The sequence below is a fragment of the Oryctolagus cuniculus genome, chromosome 2 (assembly GCF_964237555.1).
Source record: "Oryctolagus cuniculus chromosome 2, mOryCun1.1, whole genome shotgun sequence".
In the NCBI taxonomy this organism is placed as follows: Eukaryota; Metazoa; Chordata; class Mammalia; order Lagomorpha; family Leporidae; genus Oryctolagus; species Oryctolagus cuniculus.
Window position 1 is genome coordinate 191967889 of NC_091433.1, and position 15603 is coordinate 191983491.

Below are 15603 nucleotides of genomic sequence, written 5' to 3' on the forward strand. Positions count from 1 at the left end.
TACAAGTGACATTTTCATATATTTTTGTGCAAAAAAACCTCATATGCTTGTAAGAGGACGTCTTAGGACAGAATGCTTGAGGTGCACTGACTTGATCAAAAGGCCTGGCATTTAAAAATGTATTTATTTCTATTTGAAAGGCAGACAGAAAAAGAGACAGAGACAGACAGAGATCTCCCAACTCAATCCCCAAATACCTGCAACAGCAGGGGCTGAGCCTGGCCAAAGCCAGGAACCATGAACTCAAACTTGGTCTCCCATGTGGGAGGCGTGGACCCAAGGAGCTGAGCCATCCTCTCGGCCCCCCAGGGTGTACCTTGGCAGGAAGCTGGAATTGGGGTTGGAGCAGAACTCAAGCCCAGGCACTGGGACATTGGATGCACGTGTCCCAAGTGGAGCCTTTTTTTTTTTTTTTTTTTTTAGGACTTATGTATTTATTTGAAAGGCAGAGTTAGAGAGAGAGAGAGAGAGCGGTATCTTCCATCTGCTGGTTCACTCCCCAGATGGTCTCCCACGTGGGTGCAGGAGCCCAAGCACTCGGGCCATCCTCAGCTGCTTTCCCAGGTGCACCAGCAGGAAGCTGGATTGGAAGTGGAGCAGCTGGGTCTCCAACCGGCACTCACTCGGAATGCTGGTGTTGCAGGAGGCAGCCCAGTCCATGGAGCCTCAGTGCCAATGCCTGGCCCAGAACTTGGTACTTCTAATCCTTTGTTGCCAGGTTGTGCTCAGTAAACATGGGACGAAGGTCAGTCTTTCCTGGCTACACAGCAGGGAGCCAGGACCTAAGAGAACGCACTAGAGATCTCTCCCCGCTCTTCACGGCTCCTCGAGGGCTCACTGCTCATTGTGTTGGGCGCACAGGAACTCCACCGGGGCCAGCAGCTCAGACCAGTCGCAAAGGAGGTTGGTAGCAGCCCCCAAACCACGGGGGGGGAGGGGTTGGAAGGCAGCCCTGGCCAGGGATGTTCCAGAAGGAGGCTGAGGGACCAGGTGAGCGGCTGATGAGGCCACCAGGGTGAGAGGGAGGGGACCAGGACGCTCCGGGCGTGAGAGGGGCACTGCCAAGTGCTGCCCCAGGGCTGACCGCACTGGACTGAACTGTTCCCCGGGACGCTGGGTTGGTCCTGAGTCAGCACGGAGTATGCAGAATGCAAGAGCAAACCTGAGGCCTCCCTGCAGACTGGGAGCCCGTGGACCCTGCAGAGCCGCGCGAGAGCTCGGGTGCAGGGGAGAGAACGCAGCGCTGTCCAAGCACTGTGCCAATCGGTGACCAGGCAGAGACCAGGACAGACCAGACAGGGCCCAGGAGACGGGCTCTCAGAGAAGCAGCAGCAGGGAGCGGCGGCGGGGCTCCCTTCACCGGAGCAGATTTCAGTCGCGGGTATCCCGGGTCGGGGAAGCGGCCCCATGCAGGTGGGCGAGGACGGGGGAGATGCACCATCGTTGAGCCCCCACCCCGACCCAGCGTCAAGGCCTTGCTGGGTGCGCGAGTTCAGCTAAGAGTCTTACAAGTGACAACTCTGCGAAATAACAGCTCCCGGACTCAGGGGCGGAAGCACTTACCCAAGACCCCACCGCCAGCTGTGCCAGGAGCTAACGTGCCTGCTGCTAAGGGCAGGCCCTGGGCCAGGAAGGGTGGGACACGGGCCGCCTCTGCCCCAGGGGCCGGCAAGAAGGCCCTGCATTGTCTGCAGATCACTTGAAAATGACAATAAAAGCGAGGACATGTTGCCCTCTTGTTATTACTGCTGTGCCCATCCACCCTAAATAACGCACTGATAAACACCTCGCCCTGAGAACAGCCCTTTGTTCTAGACAGCTGGCCGGGCCGTGATGGGGTTTTAATAACACACATGTGGACTTCACATTTTCATTACTTGCCCTTTCATAAACGCGCTGTGCCCCTAAATTAATGCAGAGAACTCTCATTTCCACAGCTGGGCCCTGATTCATCCCGACGTGGCTACACGTGCTCGCGGCGAGGGCTCCTGCAGAGTTCACCGGGGACTGGCCCAGGCCCGGAAGCCTCAGGCAGACGGAGCCCTCCTGCCCTGCACGGAGGCCAGGAACAGTGAGTGTCTTCAGTTCTCGTGACATTTGAAATGAACAACTTCGCAGGGGGTGGGGCAACGTGGAAACAGAGTTTGAATTCTTTCCGCTCTGTGATTGTATGTGGAGTTTTGTCACGGAACACGTACCCAGTGAAGTGTTAACTGCGTGATTTGCTCAATATACGCACACAAAGTCCATAGTTTTGGTGTATACATTGAAGTGTTTGACTTACAGTACTTTACTTTTTATATTTCTTCTTTTAAAATTATTGTTTATTTGGGGCTGGTGCTGTGGCGTAAAAGGTGAAGCCACCACCTGGGAGGCCGGCAACCCATGTGAGTGCCAGTTCGCGTCCTGGCTGCTCCGCTTCCGATCCAGCTTCCTGCTAATGCTCCTGGGAAAGCAGTGGGAGATGGCTCAAGTACTTGGGTCCCTGCCACTGTGTAGGACACCCAGGTGGAGTTCCAGGCCCCTGGCTTCAGCCTGGCCCAGCCCTTGCTGTTTGCGGCTATTTGGGGAGTGAACCAGTAGATGGAAGATCTTTCTCTCTCTCTTTCAAATCTAAAGAACATGTCAAAGAATGATCCCTTTGTTCTAGCAAGGACAAGCTGTCACAAAATTCGGTGTTTCAGACGGCACATCCAGCAGGTGCAACCCTGGTGCCGTGCACAAGTTATCTCACTCAATGGCCAATGACCTTCTGAGGCGGCTTCCAACACTGTCCCCTCTACAGACAAGAGACTGAGCCTCAGGGAACTAACGACCTTACCATTGGGATGTGGGCACACGCTGTCCTACAAGGGAACCGAGGGACCCAAGGCCAGTGTCCCGGCTGACAAAGGAGCGCTGCCTGGCCCTTTCCAATGTGGTCTCAGACCTCCTTTGCCATACTGCTTGAGAGGTGGACCAGATGCACTGCTGTCGTCATCTCGCCTGTAAAATCCAACTCTTCTAGTGGGACCTGCACTCCCAGTGCCCTCTCTGTGCTCGGCCTGGGACATCCAGCCTGCCGCAGGCCCTGGCCTATCGCAGGTCTGTCCAGCCAAGGAGCACCACGAGGCCCCGTGAGCAGGTAAGAGGAGACATGTCCTAAGGAAGGTATGCAAGGTATCCGCTGCGCTCTGCGGCCGTTTACAAAGTTACAAATCCTGAGGCAGACCAGCGCAGGCAGCATGGAGAAGCGGGCAGGAGGGAGCTGCAGCCCCGCCCCAGCAAGCGAGAGCCCCAGTCGGGGGGTGGGGGTGGGGGCCATTGAGAGCAAGAGAAGGACCTGCGGACAGACGGGGGTGAGCAGCTCCCAGGAGGCTCCTGGGCTGGGGCCGGAGGCTGCACAGAGACCTCTGTCAGGTATGGGGAAGAAGCAAGGGCAGCCGGGGTCTGTCTGTCTGTGAGTGCAGCCGGGCCGGGGCCAAGCTCTGCAGCTCACAGCCTCAGAAGCAAGACACACTGCGGCTGCACAGACACAATCTCTCCAGGACAGCCATGGGAACGCTGGGGAGCGCCCCGCCCACCCCACGCCTGTCTGCCGCGCCTCTCCCTCCTTCCTGCCCCGCAGCCTGGCCCGTGTCCAGGCGGACTGTCTGCTTGCTCCCGCAGCCTGGCCCGTGTCCAGGCGGTCTGTCTGCTTGCTCTGGCTGCTGCAACAACAGGAATTGAGCGTCTCCCAGTTCTGGAGGCTGGCAGTGGGGCAGGGCTGGCTCCTTCCTGGGCGGTGGGGAGGCCCTGCTCCTGGTTCCGGGGGCTGTCGGCCACAGCAGGCACACCCTCGGCATGCGGCAGCGTCAGCCCTCCCTGTTGGTGAGTCTGTGTCCAAGTCGGTCATCGTGGATCTGGGCCCACCCGTCTCCAGATAAGGTCCTGCCCTGAGGGACTTCAGTGTAGAGTTCGGGAGGCGAGGGGACAGACACAGTTCAACCAGGGCAGACAGCATCTTCCACCGGCCATGCCCTGCACGGGAGGCCTGTGTCTGCTTCCAGGGCCGAGGGGCTCACAGGTGATACCCGCCTCGGAGGACGGACTGATGCCCGAGGAATGGGACACTTTCCTTCCCACGGGCAGGAAGCTCACCACGCGGGCAAAAGCGTTTGTCAGATAAAAAAGGGAGACACAGAGGAAGAGATGTCCTTTCCCTCTTTCCACAGGTCTTCACTTCATCTGTACGTGATGCCTGGAGCAGGGGCAGCCACCTTAGAAGCATGAGGCCGACACCCTGGCCAACACCCTTGCAGGGAAGTGCCGAAAGATAAAAGGAATCCGGGTTCCTGACGTTGAGGCTCTGAATAAATGAAACGGGCCTCTTTCCTTGCGACGTCTTGTGAGATGAGATAGTGGACTTTCCTTATGCGTAAGCCAACGTGCCGTGCCCTATTTACCATAACTCTTCTTAGGAAGCGCCTTTCAGATGCGTAGAAAGACCGGCTGGCTTCAGGGAGGGGCTGGGCCTGGCCTTGGCCTGTCCACCCTCGGGCTCCGCCTGGCTGCAAATGTGCTGTTCCTCTGGCAGGGTGGGCAGGGACTGACCCCTGATGGGGGGCTGTCTGAGCCACAGGCTTCCCGCTGGGGAGGGGCATTGGAGGACGGGAGGAAGGGGAAGCTGGGGTGCTCTCACTCTCCCTTCCCCCCACCCCCCAGCTTCTGGGAGCCTCCCTGACACTGGCAGCGCCCCTCAGTGGTTCCGGCTTCCTCCTGTCAGTCAGGGGCTCCCCCTGTGGTCGCAGCCCCGCGTGGCTGCACAGCCGCCCAGGGCTCTCGCTCTCTCACTCTATGCCCGGTCCTCTGGAACGTGGCGGCTTCCTGCAGCTGTCAGATACTCGGTTATCTAGTTCCCGTGCTCAGCTCCCTGGACTGAACTGCCTGCTCAGGCCCTGAGTGATATGGGGCACGAAATGTCATAGTGGAACGTTTTGTACCCATTTATGGTGGCTGAGCGGTCTCCTAAAATCGCTGGGCCCTGTCGTCAGCAGGATTTTGCTGCGGATGGCAGGACAGGCAGCCCGTGGCCGCCGCACGGCCAGCACAGCAGAGGGCGGCCCGGGGCGCAAACGCTGCTCCCCACGGGGACCCTCGTCCGCCCTGCTAAGGCAGGCTGGGCACGTGGCCAGGTGCCTGTCTTCACACCACAGGCCCCCTTCTGCCCTGACCCCTCCCAGACTTATCCAGCCCCGGAGAACCCTGTCGAAGCCAGGCCCTTTCTCTCCGAGCTGTTTCTAAGGCCTTTGTCCCTGGTCCCATGGTGGGAGCCTGTGTGACCCCTATCCTTGCCATCAGAGTTAGGGCACAGCCTGAAGGTGCTCCCCTCTCTCGGCCTTGAACTTCCCAAGGACAGGAGCCTCTCGGGCTCAGCTCGTTCTCCCAGCATCAGTGCTCACGCCAGTTGGAATGGGGCTCTGTGCCGCTTCCTCCTCTGAGTAGCAGCCCACTGCCCCTGTCACCACTGCCCAGTGTCAGGGGCCAGCAAGGCTTGGGCCACGGTGGCTGACAGGGCTGGGACACATGCAGCGAACCTGGGCAGGGCACGGGCCCTCCAGGAGGCCTCGGTTGTGCAAGGGGCCTCCACACTGCCCTGCCGTGGAAGGAAGCAACGCGCAGGCTCTGGGCTTCCCAGAGGTGGGGCCCACGAGGGTGGGGCTCTGGCAAAAATGGGGCAGTGACAAAACCAGCAGAGGTGCTGCGACTTGTTGGGTCAGAGGGAGTCACCAGGAGCTTAGGGAAAAATGGAACAAAAGAGGCGGTTTCTTTAGGCACTAGGTAGGTGGGGCTGCGTTGGGACCTCAGCGGTCCCCCGCGGGTCCTCGGGAACCGGCCCCAAGCTGCAGGCGTGGAGGGTGTCCTGGGCCCAGCACACCCGCGGTGCACAGGACGCACCCGTCCGTCCAACGTGTACCTGATCGAGGAACAGATGGGGACAGAGCCAAAGGAGGAACGTCGGGGTTCTCTGCGCTCTTATTCCACACGAGCTCAAGGAGAACCTGCTACGAGCCAGTTCCCCCTACAGCAACCACGAGTGCCAGACGTCTCAGGACGGCCCTGGCCCCCACACAGCAGTACTGAGTGACGTCTGTGCCGGGCACTGGGCTGGAAACGGGGCATACGAAGACCAGTAAATCAAGCAGGGAGAGAAGGGAGGAAGACGAGGGTGCCCATCCCAAGATGGCAAGGGCAGCAGTGGGCATGGGGCTACAGGAGCACAACGCTTAGGAGGGAGCTGGGAGAACGGGACAGGCCTTGGACAGCCCTCCCGTGTGTCAGCCTCAGGCACTTGGACCTGACTCTGTGGGCCCAGGGCCAGCAGCAAACTGTTTTCAGTAGATCAGCTCTGAAACCCGCAGCCCCGCTGTGCGCACGGGTTAGGTGGCCTGTCTGAATGCCGGCTTGGCACACACTTGCTGGCACTGGCTTTGGCCACTGAAAAGATGAGGCCGTGTGAAGCAAGGCGTTGCTAAACACCACACTGCCAACAAGATGCATCTCTGAACAGAGGCCACCTCAGCCGCAGCTCATCCTGCGTGGCCACTGCGCTGCCCCAGGGCCCCGCTGGGCTCCGGAAGGCCCTGGCCCAGTTTCCCGTGACCCCTCTCCTGGCAGCTTCCCCAAGAGCCGCACCAGGGCTGGGGCAAGGCGGGGCCGTGATGCAACCACACTTTGTAAAACCAACATCCTGGGCCTTCCACTCACGACAGACACTCCTGGGGGAGCCCACTGCGCAGTGACACCACCATTGCTCAGAGGGAGGAGGGGCGCCCTGGAAGCTGCCCTCCACGCCTTGGCGAATCGCTTGGATCATCGGCAAAGACGGCCCACGCTCAGCCTTGGAGGGCGGATCGGAGCGTTGGAAACACCCAGCACAATTCAAGGGCAAGGCTGGAGTCCCGGTGACTCGGGGTGGAGCATCCAGATGTCACCAGAGTGTCGCGTGACTGCTCCCCACCGCCCAGGCGTCCCACGGGACGGCCCTGGTGCGGCTGACATCGCGACCCTCACTCCACACTCAGCTCCCCCTACGCCTCTGGAAGAAACGTGAAGCGGGCCAGGACCACGCACATGCGCTAAAACACAGACCCGGTTTCCAGAAAGTTCTACGTCACACATCCCAGTACCAAGGACGCGGTCAGAGAAACGGCTCTGACTCCTCTTTTATGTCACTTAAATCCCTCCAAGAAGGGTGCCTCCCTGAATCTGTAGTCGTTCTATGCGGGTACTTCAAAAATTCACGGCAAATTAAAAGATAGGCTGATTGTGGTGCACGGGTTTTGAAACCCAGTTTTTTCATCATATTTTCCAGAAACCTTTTGACATCCTCTCCCACACCTTTATAAGCTCTTTCATGGAAATACGTTAAGAAAAAAAAAAAAAAAGCCTGGCATCAGACGGGCCCTCGTTTTTGGTTCGGAAAACTTTGGTCAGAGGATCCCCACGAGGCCGCATCTGTACCGGAGGTCAGAGGCACGCGGGAGGCCCACAGGGCGCCTGGAGCCGGGGAAGGCCAGGAGGCCGGGGCAGCAGCAGCGAGGTGCTCAGGTCCCCAGGGAGGCTGCGCGTGGTCCGGAACTCAGGCGCGTGGCGTCGGTGTTTTTACTCACTTCCTGTACTGCTCCTGCAGAAAACACAGACCTCCCGTCGGGCCTAAGCGTCACGCCCAGGTGTTTGGCATCACCGACTTCCCAAGGAGCTGCTGCTTTTCTCTTTAGGGGAAAAACCAAACCGGCCGAGGGTGATGCAGTGGACTTTGAATAAGACCTGGTTGAGTCAGCACTGGTTACCTCCCGAATCCAGATCGGAGTCGGTCTCTGACTCAGCTCCGCTGACTCGCAGACCCACCGCCACCGGGCCCTGCCAAGAGTGCGCCTGCAGCCGGCCGGCACTCCCGGAAGCAGGCGTCTTCCCTCGCTTCCGCTTCCCCAACCAGGTCAGATGGGTCAAGGGCAAGGCCCGGCCTTCCCCAATGAAGGTGCCTGTACGCGGGGCCAGCAAGCGTACGTCCGCGTGGGTTGGCCGAAGCGCCTGGTGCGGGCCGACAGGCCCGTGAGCAGCTCTGTGTACAGCTAACGGACAACCCGGCTCCCTCAGCGAGGACTTGCCTCTAGGCTCCCAAGCTGAACAGAGACCCCCGTATGCCAGACGTCTGGTCGCCTCCACTGGGATGAGGCCACGTAGCTGAGCAGAGTGTAGAATGACTGACAGACGGAGTGCCCCAGGGCACTGCGGCCCCCTTGGAGCCTTCCAGGAAAACTCAGGTGTTGCTGGGGCCAAATATTCCTTCACAGCGAGGGGACGAGGCTCCCGGTCAGAGCTGTCCCACGGAGCAGGAGGAGCTACGATCTCTGATGGCTTCTGATCTTGGGGCTTGGGAAGAATTAGGTTCGTTAAGAGTGGTGATAAAACCGTTCTTTGGCCTGGCCGCCGGGACTTGGCACTCACTGGTTGCTCACGGACTCTATAAAGTTGACCAGGGCAGGCCCCGGCTTGCAGCCCCGACAGCCCACAGGAGTGAGGTTTCAGTCCTGGCCGCTCTGGTTCTGATCCGGCTTCCTGTGGACGTGCCGGGGAAAGCAGTGCACGGCCCAAGTGCTTGGGCTCCTGCAGCCACGTGGGAGGCCCACGTGGAGTTCCAGGCTCCTGGTTTGGGCCTGGCCGGGGCCCAGCCTTTGCTGCCATTTGGGAAATGACCCAGCAGGTGGGAGATCTCTGTTTCTGTCTGTACCTCTGCCTTTCAAATAAAGAAGTAAATCTTTAAAAAAGAAATAAATCAAGTCGAGCAGGGAGCCCGAGGGAGCCGGTGGCTGCCCGTCAGGTGCTTCTTCGGCATCTTCTGCCCTCCGCTCCCAGCGTCCCGTTCAGCTCCGGGGCGCTGAGCCTGCTCCTAGCGGAGCGCGACCATTTGCTCACGCATGCGTGCGGGCATTAAGTGTCCACTGGCAACGCCCCGGGCCGGCTGTGGGCACCCACACCTCACAGTGACCCTGAAAGCACAAGGCCAGGGTCACCCCCCCCCAGCCCGCGGGGGGCCACAGCCCACCCCCAGGGTGGGACCCAGCCCAGCAGTTGTCAAAGTGCTCGGGGCTTCTCCAACCAGGGCTGCCGGGGCGGGCCCGTCACCGCCCGCTCCCGGAGCCCCGAGCCCCCAGGCGGCTGCGGCCATTCTCAAGGCCACGCCGGCGGTGGCCCTCCGCGCGTTCCGCCGCTGAGGGCCGGCGGCCAGGCCGAGCGCGCCCCGGGCCCTCGCCGTCCCCTTTTCTCCGCCCTCGAGGCGCGGAACGCCGAGTGGAGGCACACTCTCGCGACGGGGCGGGCGGCGGCCGACATCCTGCGGCGGCCATGTGCCTCAGCGCCCGCCACACACACGAGCGAGGCGGCCCCGCCGGCGCCCGACAGGGCCTGCGGCGGCGCGCGCGTGCGCATGCGCGGGCCGGCCCGCGGGCCGGGCGGGGCGCGAGGCCGGGCGGGCGGGGCGCGAGCCCCGGGGCGGGGCGGGGCGGGGCGGGCACGCGCGGCGCGCGGCGGCGCTGACGTCCGGGCGCCCGCGACCCCCGCCCCCTCCGCCCCGGCCCGGGTTGGCCGCCGCCGAGCCCCCGCCCCTCCTCCGGAGGCCTCCCGGCCGGAACCGATCGCGGCTGGTTTGAGCTGGTGCGTCTCCATGGCGACAGGCCGGCGCTATAAGTAGCGGCGCGGCGCGCCGTCGGGCTTTGTCAGTCGCTGCAGCCGCCGCCGCCGCCGGCCGCCCTCTGCCCCCAGCGCGGGCGCCACCTCGGCCGGCGTCTCCGGCGGGCGGCCGGGCGCTCCTCCGGCTTAGCATCGGGCGCTGGCGGCGTCTCCATGGGGCCGGCCCGCGGCGCGGGGGCGCTCTGAGGTGGGAGCCGGGCCGGGCGGGCGGGCGGGCGGGGGGCGGCAGGGCCACGTGCCCGGGGCCGGGGGGCGCCCGCGGGCCACACGTGGTCGCAGGCCCGGGCGCCCGGGGCGGAGCGCAGGACCGGCGGCGCGCCCGGCGCTGCCCTCGCTGCAGGCCCACGTCAGCGGCGGCCCCGGGCCGGAAGCGGCCGGGCAGGCCCCGGGGCTCCTGCAGCCGCTGCGCTCGCGGGGCCCGCGCGGCCGGCCCGGAGCAGGTGCAGGGCGGCGCCGCCGGCCCCGGCCGCGGCCCCGCGATCTGGAGGACCGGGGCTCCTTCTTTTCCGGCTTTCTGGCTGCGGGGACGGGTGACGCCGTGGCAGAAGCGCCCGGAGTCGCCGGAGACGGCTGGTGCGGGACCTGGAATGGTTTATTATCCGAGGGCTCTCTGAGCGACTTGGCTCAGGCCAACAGGCGCGCGTAGGAGCCAGCCTGAAAGTTTTTTTTTTTTAAATAAGGCTGATCGTGTAGTTCGAGAATTCTGAGTAGTGGGTGGCAGCGTGGGGACGGGATGTGTGGCTCGCTTTCTTCAAGCCTCGAAGTGGACGGAGTCTACTGGACTCGGAGTCGCCGTGTGGACACGGGACCGGCTGGTGCCGGTGCGTGGACCGTTTAGCGCAGCGGCTGTTCCGGAAGGTCGCTGCGTAAGGCAGAGTTACTCTGGGACATCTCAAGCAAAGCTGTGAAAGATCCCGGAAAGCAAGATCCTAAACGGATTGTATTTCAGAAGAAACGAATGCTCTTTTAGTAACGCCTTTAAGTAAAGCCCTTAAGTAACGCAGCTCCTTTGGGGAGTTCGTTGTCACCGATACTGTGTAGCCAAAGTGGGTTTCCTGGCCGTGGCCTCTTCCCCGCCCCAGGGTGATTGAGGTCGACAATGCCAGGAACTCAATTAAACGGAGGCCGGAAGCCTGTTGTGCCACGCATGGGTTTGGATTGATGGCAGGTCCGTCCCCCTGGGCCTCTCATAGTGTCCCATGCCACAGCAAACGGTGGCCCCGAACCATTGCCGGCCTCTGTCCGTGGGTTGTTGGCACTGAAGCGGGTCGCACAGTAGGAAGAAGCCTCCTACCTGGCACAAGTCATGCAGGGTTCAAGTCAGGCCTTGAGGGGAACTCGATCACTGGTGTCGCGTTTCATGGAGTCCAAGGACAGTGGCTTTTATTGTTAGCAGCCTGACGTTCCGGCTTATTTTTATTATTCATAAAGTTTGCCCGCGTGATTACTCACGCTAAGCGAAACAAGAGTATTCCTAGGGGCGGCTGGGCTTCCCGGCATGGCTAACGGGAGGCAGCATCGGTTGGGGAACGCCGATTTCCAACCAGATAGCGGCAGCTGGAAGGCTGCTTGGCGCGTGAACACGAGCCGACAGGCGCTCGTGGTCGCGTGCCCTGGGTACTCCCGCGGTGCTGCGCTCTGTGAGGCGTGGGGAGGGTGGGAGTGCTGGCTGTGTCTGCGGTGCTGCCTGACGGTCTGGCAGGTGTGCTGCTTGGGGAAAGCCCGGTGTGGAGTCTGCCGTCCTGTTCTGGCCAGGGACCGGCAGCTGTGACGTGAGCCGGGAGGAGCTGGGATGCCGGTGGCAGCGAGGGGGCTGTCGGCTCTGGTGCCGGTGAGCGCTGCCTCCTGCGTGTGCCGTAAGGTGAACAGCGTCCCCTGTGTGCTCTGTCCCTCAGGTCCTGTGCACACTGCTCTGCGGGCACACAGGACCCGGACCCTGGAGGAGTGCCTCTGTGGGAAGCTGCAAGCAATTTCTCTGAGTTTCATCTCTTGGTTTTCCATGTGAGCGTTCAGATCCGTCTGCTGGAGGTGGGGTCGGGGCAGGCACTGCCGGGGTCTCTAAGGGCTCCCCTCCCGCTGCAGAGGGACATCGAGGAGCCATGAACAGCTCGAGTCATGAAGAGTTCGACTGCCACTTCCTCGACGAAGGCTTCACTGCCAGGGACATCCTGGAGCAGAAGATCAACGAAGTGTCGGCGTCTGTGAGTGTGCGGCCTGTCCTCGTGGGCGCTGGGGCCGGCCCAGCGGACGCGCCGGAGGGCTCCGCGGGTGGGGTGTTCCGCTGGCGTTGGGTTGTCCGGTGATGTGGGCGGTAGTGCTCGTGTCGGTGTCCAGACGGCAGGGCGGCCTGTGCCGGGGACACTGGCAGAGTGGGGCTGCCTGTCCGCGTGCGTGGTGTGCCGTGGCCGCTGGCGAGCTGACACGAGCCCCTCTGTATTTAGGATGATAAGGATGCCTTCTACGTTGCGGACCTTGGAGACGTTCTTAAGAAACATCTAAGATGGCTGAAGGCTCTTCCTCGTGTGACTCCCTTCTATGCAGTCAAGTGTAACGACAGCAGGGCCATCATAAAGACCCTGGCCACCATCGGGACCGGGTTCGACTGTGCCAGCAAGGTACACGGCCCTGTGGCTTCCCGCAGGGCAGCTGGGAGCCAGGTGTCCCGGGTGACCGATGCTCGGGAAAGGGGCGCCTTTCTGTTTCGTTAGCCACCTGACACTCCTCGTCTCTTGCAGACCGAGATACAGCTGGTGCAGGGCCTCGGGGTGCCCCCGGAGAGGATCATCTATGCAAACCCTTGTAAGCAGGTGTCTCAGATCAAGTACGCCGCCAGCAGTGGCGTCCAGATGATGACGTTTGATAGTGAGGTGGAGCTGATGAAAGTCGCCAGAGCACATCCCAAGGCCAGGTGAGGGTCCCTCCCTGGGAGGCGGGTCCAGGTGGGGTTGCAGAGTCTTGTCAGTGGTTGGACTTCGTGTTTAAGGAGACCGCCGTTTCACTTTGAAGATGAAAACCGTCATAGACGCGAGCTGGGGGATCAGAGCCGGTAGTTAGGCCGGGAGCCTCTGTGTTCTTTCGTGAGACGTTGATTTATTTTTCTTGATTCCAGGTTGGTTTTGCGGATTGCCACCGATGATTCTAAAGCAGTCTGTCGCCTCAGTGTTAAATTTGGTGCCACACTCAAAACCAGCAGGCTCCTTTTGGAACGAGCGAAAGAGCTCAATATTGATGTCATCGGTGTCAGGTGAGCCTCGGTGGCAGGGCTGGGCCGCTCAGCACCGCCAGCCTCAGGCTTTCTGCTTGTTGATGGGCACTTGGAGAAGCACCAGGGACACAGCGCTTCCTTTCTTTCCCGCCAGCTTCCACGTGGGAAGTGGCTGTACTGATCCGGAAACCTTCGTGCAGGCGCTGTCTGACGCCCGCTGCGTCTTTGACATGGGAGTGAGTCCATGCAGCCCCGGGAGTGACATGGGCGGGGGCGGGGCTTAGCCCCGGCTGCGGGGACACTTCTGAGCTCGCCACGAGTCTCCCCACCTGACTCTGTTGTCTTGACGCCAGGCTGAGGTCGGATTCCACATGCACCTGCTTGACATCGGTGGGGGCTTTCCCGGATCCGAGGACGCGAAGCTGAAGTTTGAAGAGGTAAGAGGTAACGTTGTTACGAAATTAGAATAGACAGCAGCTATGGTAGCAAGTTGGGCTAGATCAGAACCTAAGCTGTTTCAACTTAAGTTGGCACCAAAAGGGGCTAAGCGTAGTGTCTTGGCGTGATATTTGTGAGTGACTTCTACACTGTTGAAGTGGTGTTTCGTGCTGTTTGGTTTTCGGAGCTTTCTCTGAGGTCGCGGGTAGGCAGTGGCATGAAGGCGTGCTGTGCTGCTGGGGTGACTGGGAGCGCGCCGGCCTCATCCTCTGAGCGTCGGATCTGTTAGTCACCTTGCGGGCTGAGCCATTGTACGGCTGCTGCCTGTCAGGAGGGCAGAGACTTGGATCTGCTGGCGCGTGTGTGCTGAGTGGAGCGCACCCTGACACGTCACCTGCTAGTCATTTCTTTTGTGCATTCTCTGAAAAGTCGTGTTCACAACCTCTTAGAAGGGACGGGGAGGGTGTTTTCCAGAGGAGAGCCAACAAGAAACAACAGGGCTGTGCGGCCTGGTCTCCAGGGAGGTGCCGGCCTCCGCCGGTGCCTGCCTGTGGCCCCGTGACCTCGCCCCTCCACGTGGATCCCACGTAATGGCCGCTCTTGTCTCTCAGATCACCAGCGTGATCAACCCGGCACTGGACAAGTATTTTCCCTCCGACTCAGGAGTGAGGATCATAGCTGAGCCGGGCAGGTACTACGTGGCCTCAGCCTTCACTCTTGCCGTCAACATCATTGCCAAGAAGCTGGTCCTCAAGGAGCAGACGGGCTCTGACGGTAGGTGTCCGGCTGAGGGGCGGGGCGGGGCGGGAGTGCGCAGGGTGGTGCTGAGGCTCGCTGCCTTCGCAGACGAGGACGAGGCGAGCGAGCGGACCTTCATGTACTACGTGAACGACGGCGTCTACGGCTCCTTCAACTGCATCCTGTACGACCACGCGCACGTGAAGCCGCTGCTGCAGAAGGTACCCTCCCACCCCCCCCGCCCCGGGAGGCGGCTGGGACAGGCAGCACCCGGTGCGACCCGGTGCCACTGCTGTCTTCCTAGAGGCCCAAGCCAGACGAGCAGTACTACCCGGCCAGCATCTGGGGCCCCACGTGCGACGGCCTCGACCGGATCGTCGCGCGCTGCGACCTGCCTGAGATGCACGTGGGCGACTGGATGCTCTTCGAGAACATGGGCGCCTACACCGTGGCCGCGGCGTCCACGTTCAACGGCTTCCAGAGGCCCACCATCCACTACGTGATGTCAGGGCCCATGTGGTGAGTGTAGTGTGTGCACCGGGGACGCGCGCGCTCGTGCAGTAGGAGTCAAATTCACACAGACGGGAGGGAAGCTCCAGAAATACTTCCATTGCAGACACGTCCCAAGAAAAGCTCTAGGGAGGGTCTCTGTGTGACTCTGCTGTCTAAGGGGTTTAGACGGCCCGTGGCCCCGAAGAAGGGCCCGCCGTAGGCAGCCCTTGGCTCGCCCGCTGCCCGTCCGTGTAAGCAGGAAGTGCGCCTGCGCCCGCCGCCGTGCTGGGCCCTGCCGCGCGCTGACACCCCGGGTCTGAGTGCCGATCCTTCCGCAGGCAGCTCATGCAGCAAGTCCGGAACCGCGACTTCCCGCCCGAGGTGGAGGAGCCGGACGTCGGCGCCCTGCCCGTGTCCTGCGCCCAGGAAAGCGGAATGAAGCGGCACCCAGCGACCTGCGCTTCGGCTAGTATTAACGTCTAGATACCACTCTGTAGCTGTTCATGGCGAGCGTAGCTTGAATTAAGGGATTTGGGGGACCATTTAACTTAATTACTGCTAGTTTTGAGAAGTCTAAGAGTAGGGCTGGCACAGCAATATGGAGGACGAGGAGATGGGGTCACACTTATCTGTGTTCCTATGGAAACTGAATATTTGTTTTATATGGATTTTTATTCACTTTTCAAACATGCTACTAAAGAGTGCCCCGCGCCTGCTGAGCAAGCGTTTGTAGCTTGTACCAAGGCAGGAGGGGCAGAAGCTTAGTGGTGTGACCTGTTTTGAAAATAAAGTATCTTGAAATAATTGGGCGTTGAGGTTTTTAGAGTGTCCGTTCCAGAGGGTCCGTGAGTTCCGTGTGGCTTTGCGTGGATTCTCACAAGCACTGTGGGTGGAAGGGAGCACACCGTCGGCCCACGCCACCCTGCGTGTCGGACACATGGTGAGGAGGCCGTGTGCCTGAGCTGTCCTGCCTCAGCCGGTGCCCGGGGAGAGACCCCTCCTGCCCACCTCAACCCCGG

General features: G+C 61.3%; 1 protein-coding gene, 1 long non-coding RNA gene and 1 other non-coding gene across 4 annotated transcripts; all 3 read left to right on the forward strand.

The window, feature by feature from the left end:
* Window positions 1-3472: 3472 nt before the first annotated feature.
* On the forward strand, window positions 3473-4357 carry LOC138848836 (uncharacterized). Its single transcript, XR_011386970.1, has 2 exons — window positions 3473-3849; window positions 4194-4357. It is a non-coding gene; the product is annotated as an uncharacterized lncRNA (long non-coding RNA).
* A 5237-nt stretch (window positions 4358-9594) lies between these two features.
* On the forward strand, window positions 9595-15388 carry ODC1 (ornithine decarboxylase 1). 2 transcript variants are annotated; one of them, XM_070069752.1, is made up of 12 exons: window positions 9595-9675; window positions 11607-11712; window positions 11794-11912; window positions 12153-12326; window positions 12447-12619; window positions 12821-12955; window positions 13071-13152; window positions 13270-13353; window positions 13966-14128; window positions 14201-14313; window positions 14397-14611; window positions 14923-15388. In XM_070069752.1, the coding sequence occupies exons 3-12, from the start codon at window positions 11811-11813 to the stop codon at window positions 15065-15067; spliced, it is 1386 nt and encodes a 461-aa protein (XP_069925853.1). In that variant the 5' UTR covers window positions 9595-9675; window positions 11607-11712; window positions 11794-11810; the 3' UTR covers window positions 15068-15388. The 2 variants fall into 2 exon arrangements, with proteins under 2 accessions (XP_069925853.1, XP_051683794.1); XM_051827834.2 differs by lacking the exon at window positions 9595-9675 and adding an exon at window positions 9720-9898.
* LOC127485124 (small nucleolar RNA SNORA42/SNORA80 family) lies at window positions 10857-10989 on the forward strand. The gene has a single exon (XR_007912303.1). It is a non-coding gene; the product is annotated as a small nucleolar RNA SNORA42/SNORA80 family (small nucleolar RNA).
* Window positions 15389-15603: the final 215 nt, after the last annotated feature.

What these genes read in the sequence shown, in the direction of transcription:
- ODC1 (XM_070069752.1), top strand. Translation starts at nt 11,811, where the DNA reads ATGAACAGCTCGAGTCATGAAGAGTTCGACTGCCACTTCCTCGACGAA. An exon ending in GGAGCAGACGGGCTCTGACG is followed by an intron (nt 14,129 to 14,200) that starts GTAGGTGTCCGG and finishes CTGCCTTCGCAG; the next exon opens with ACGAGGACGAGGCGAGCGAG. An exon ending in GTGATGTCAGGGCCCATGTG is followed by an intron (nt 14,612 to 14,922) that starts GTGAGTGTAGTG and finishes ATCCTTCCGCAG; the next exon opens with GCAGCTCATGCAGCAAGTCC.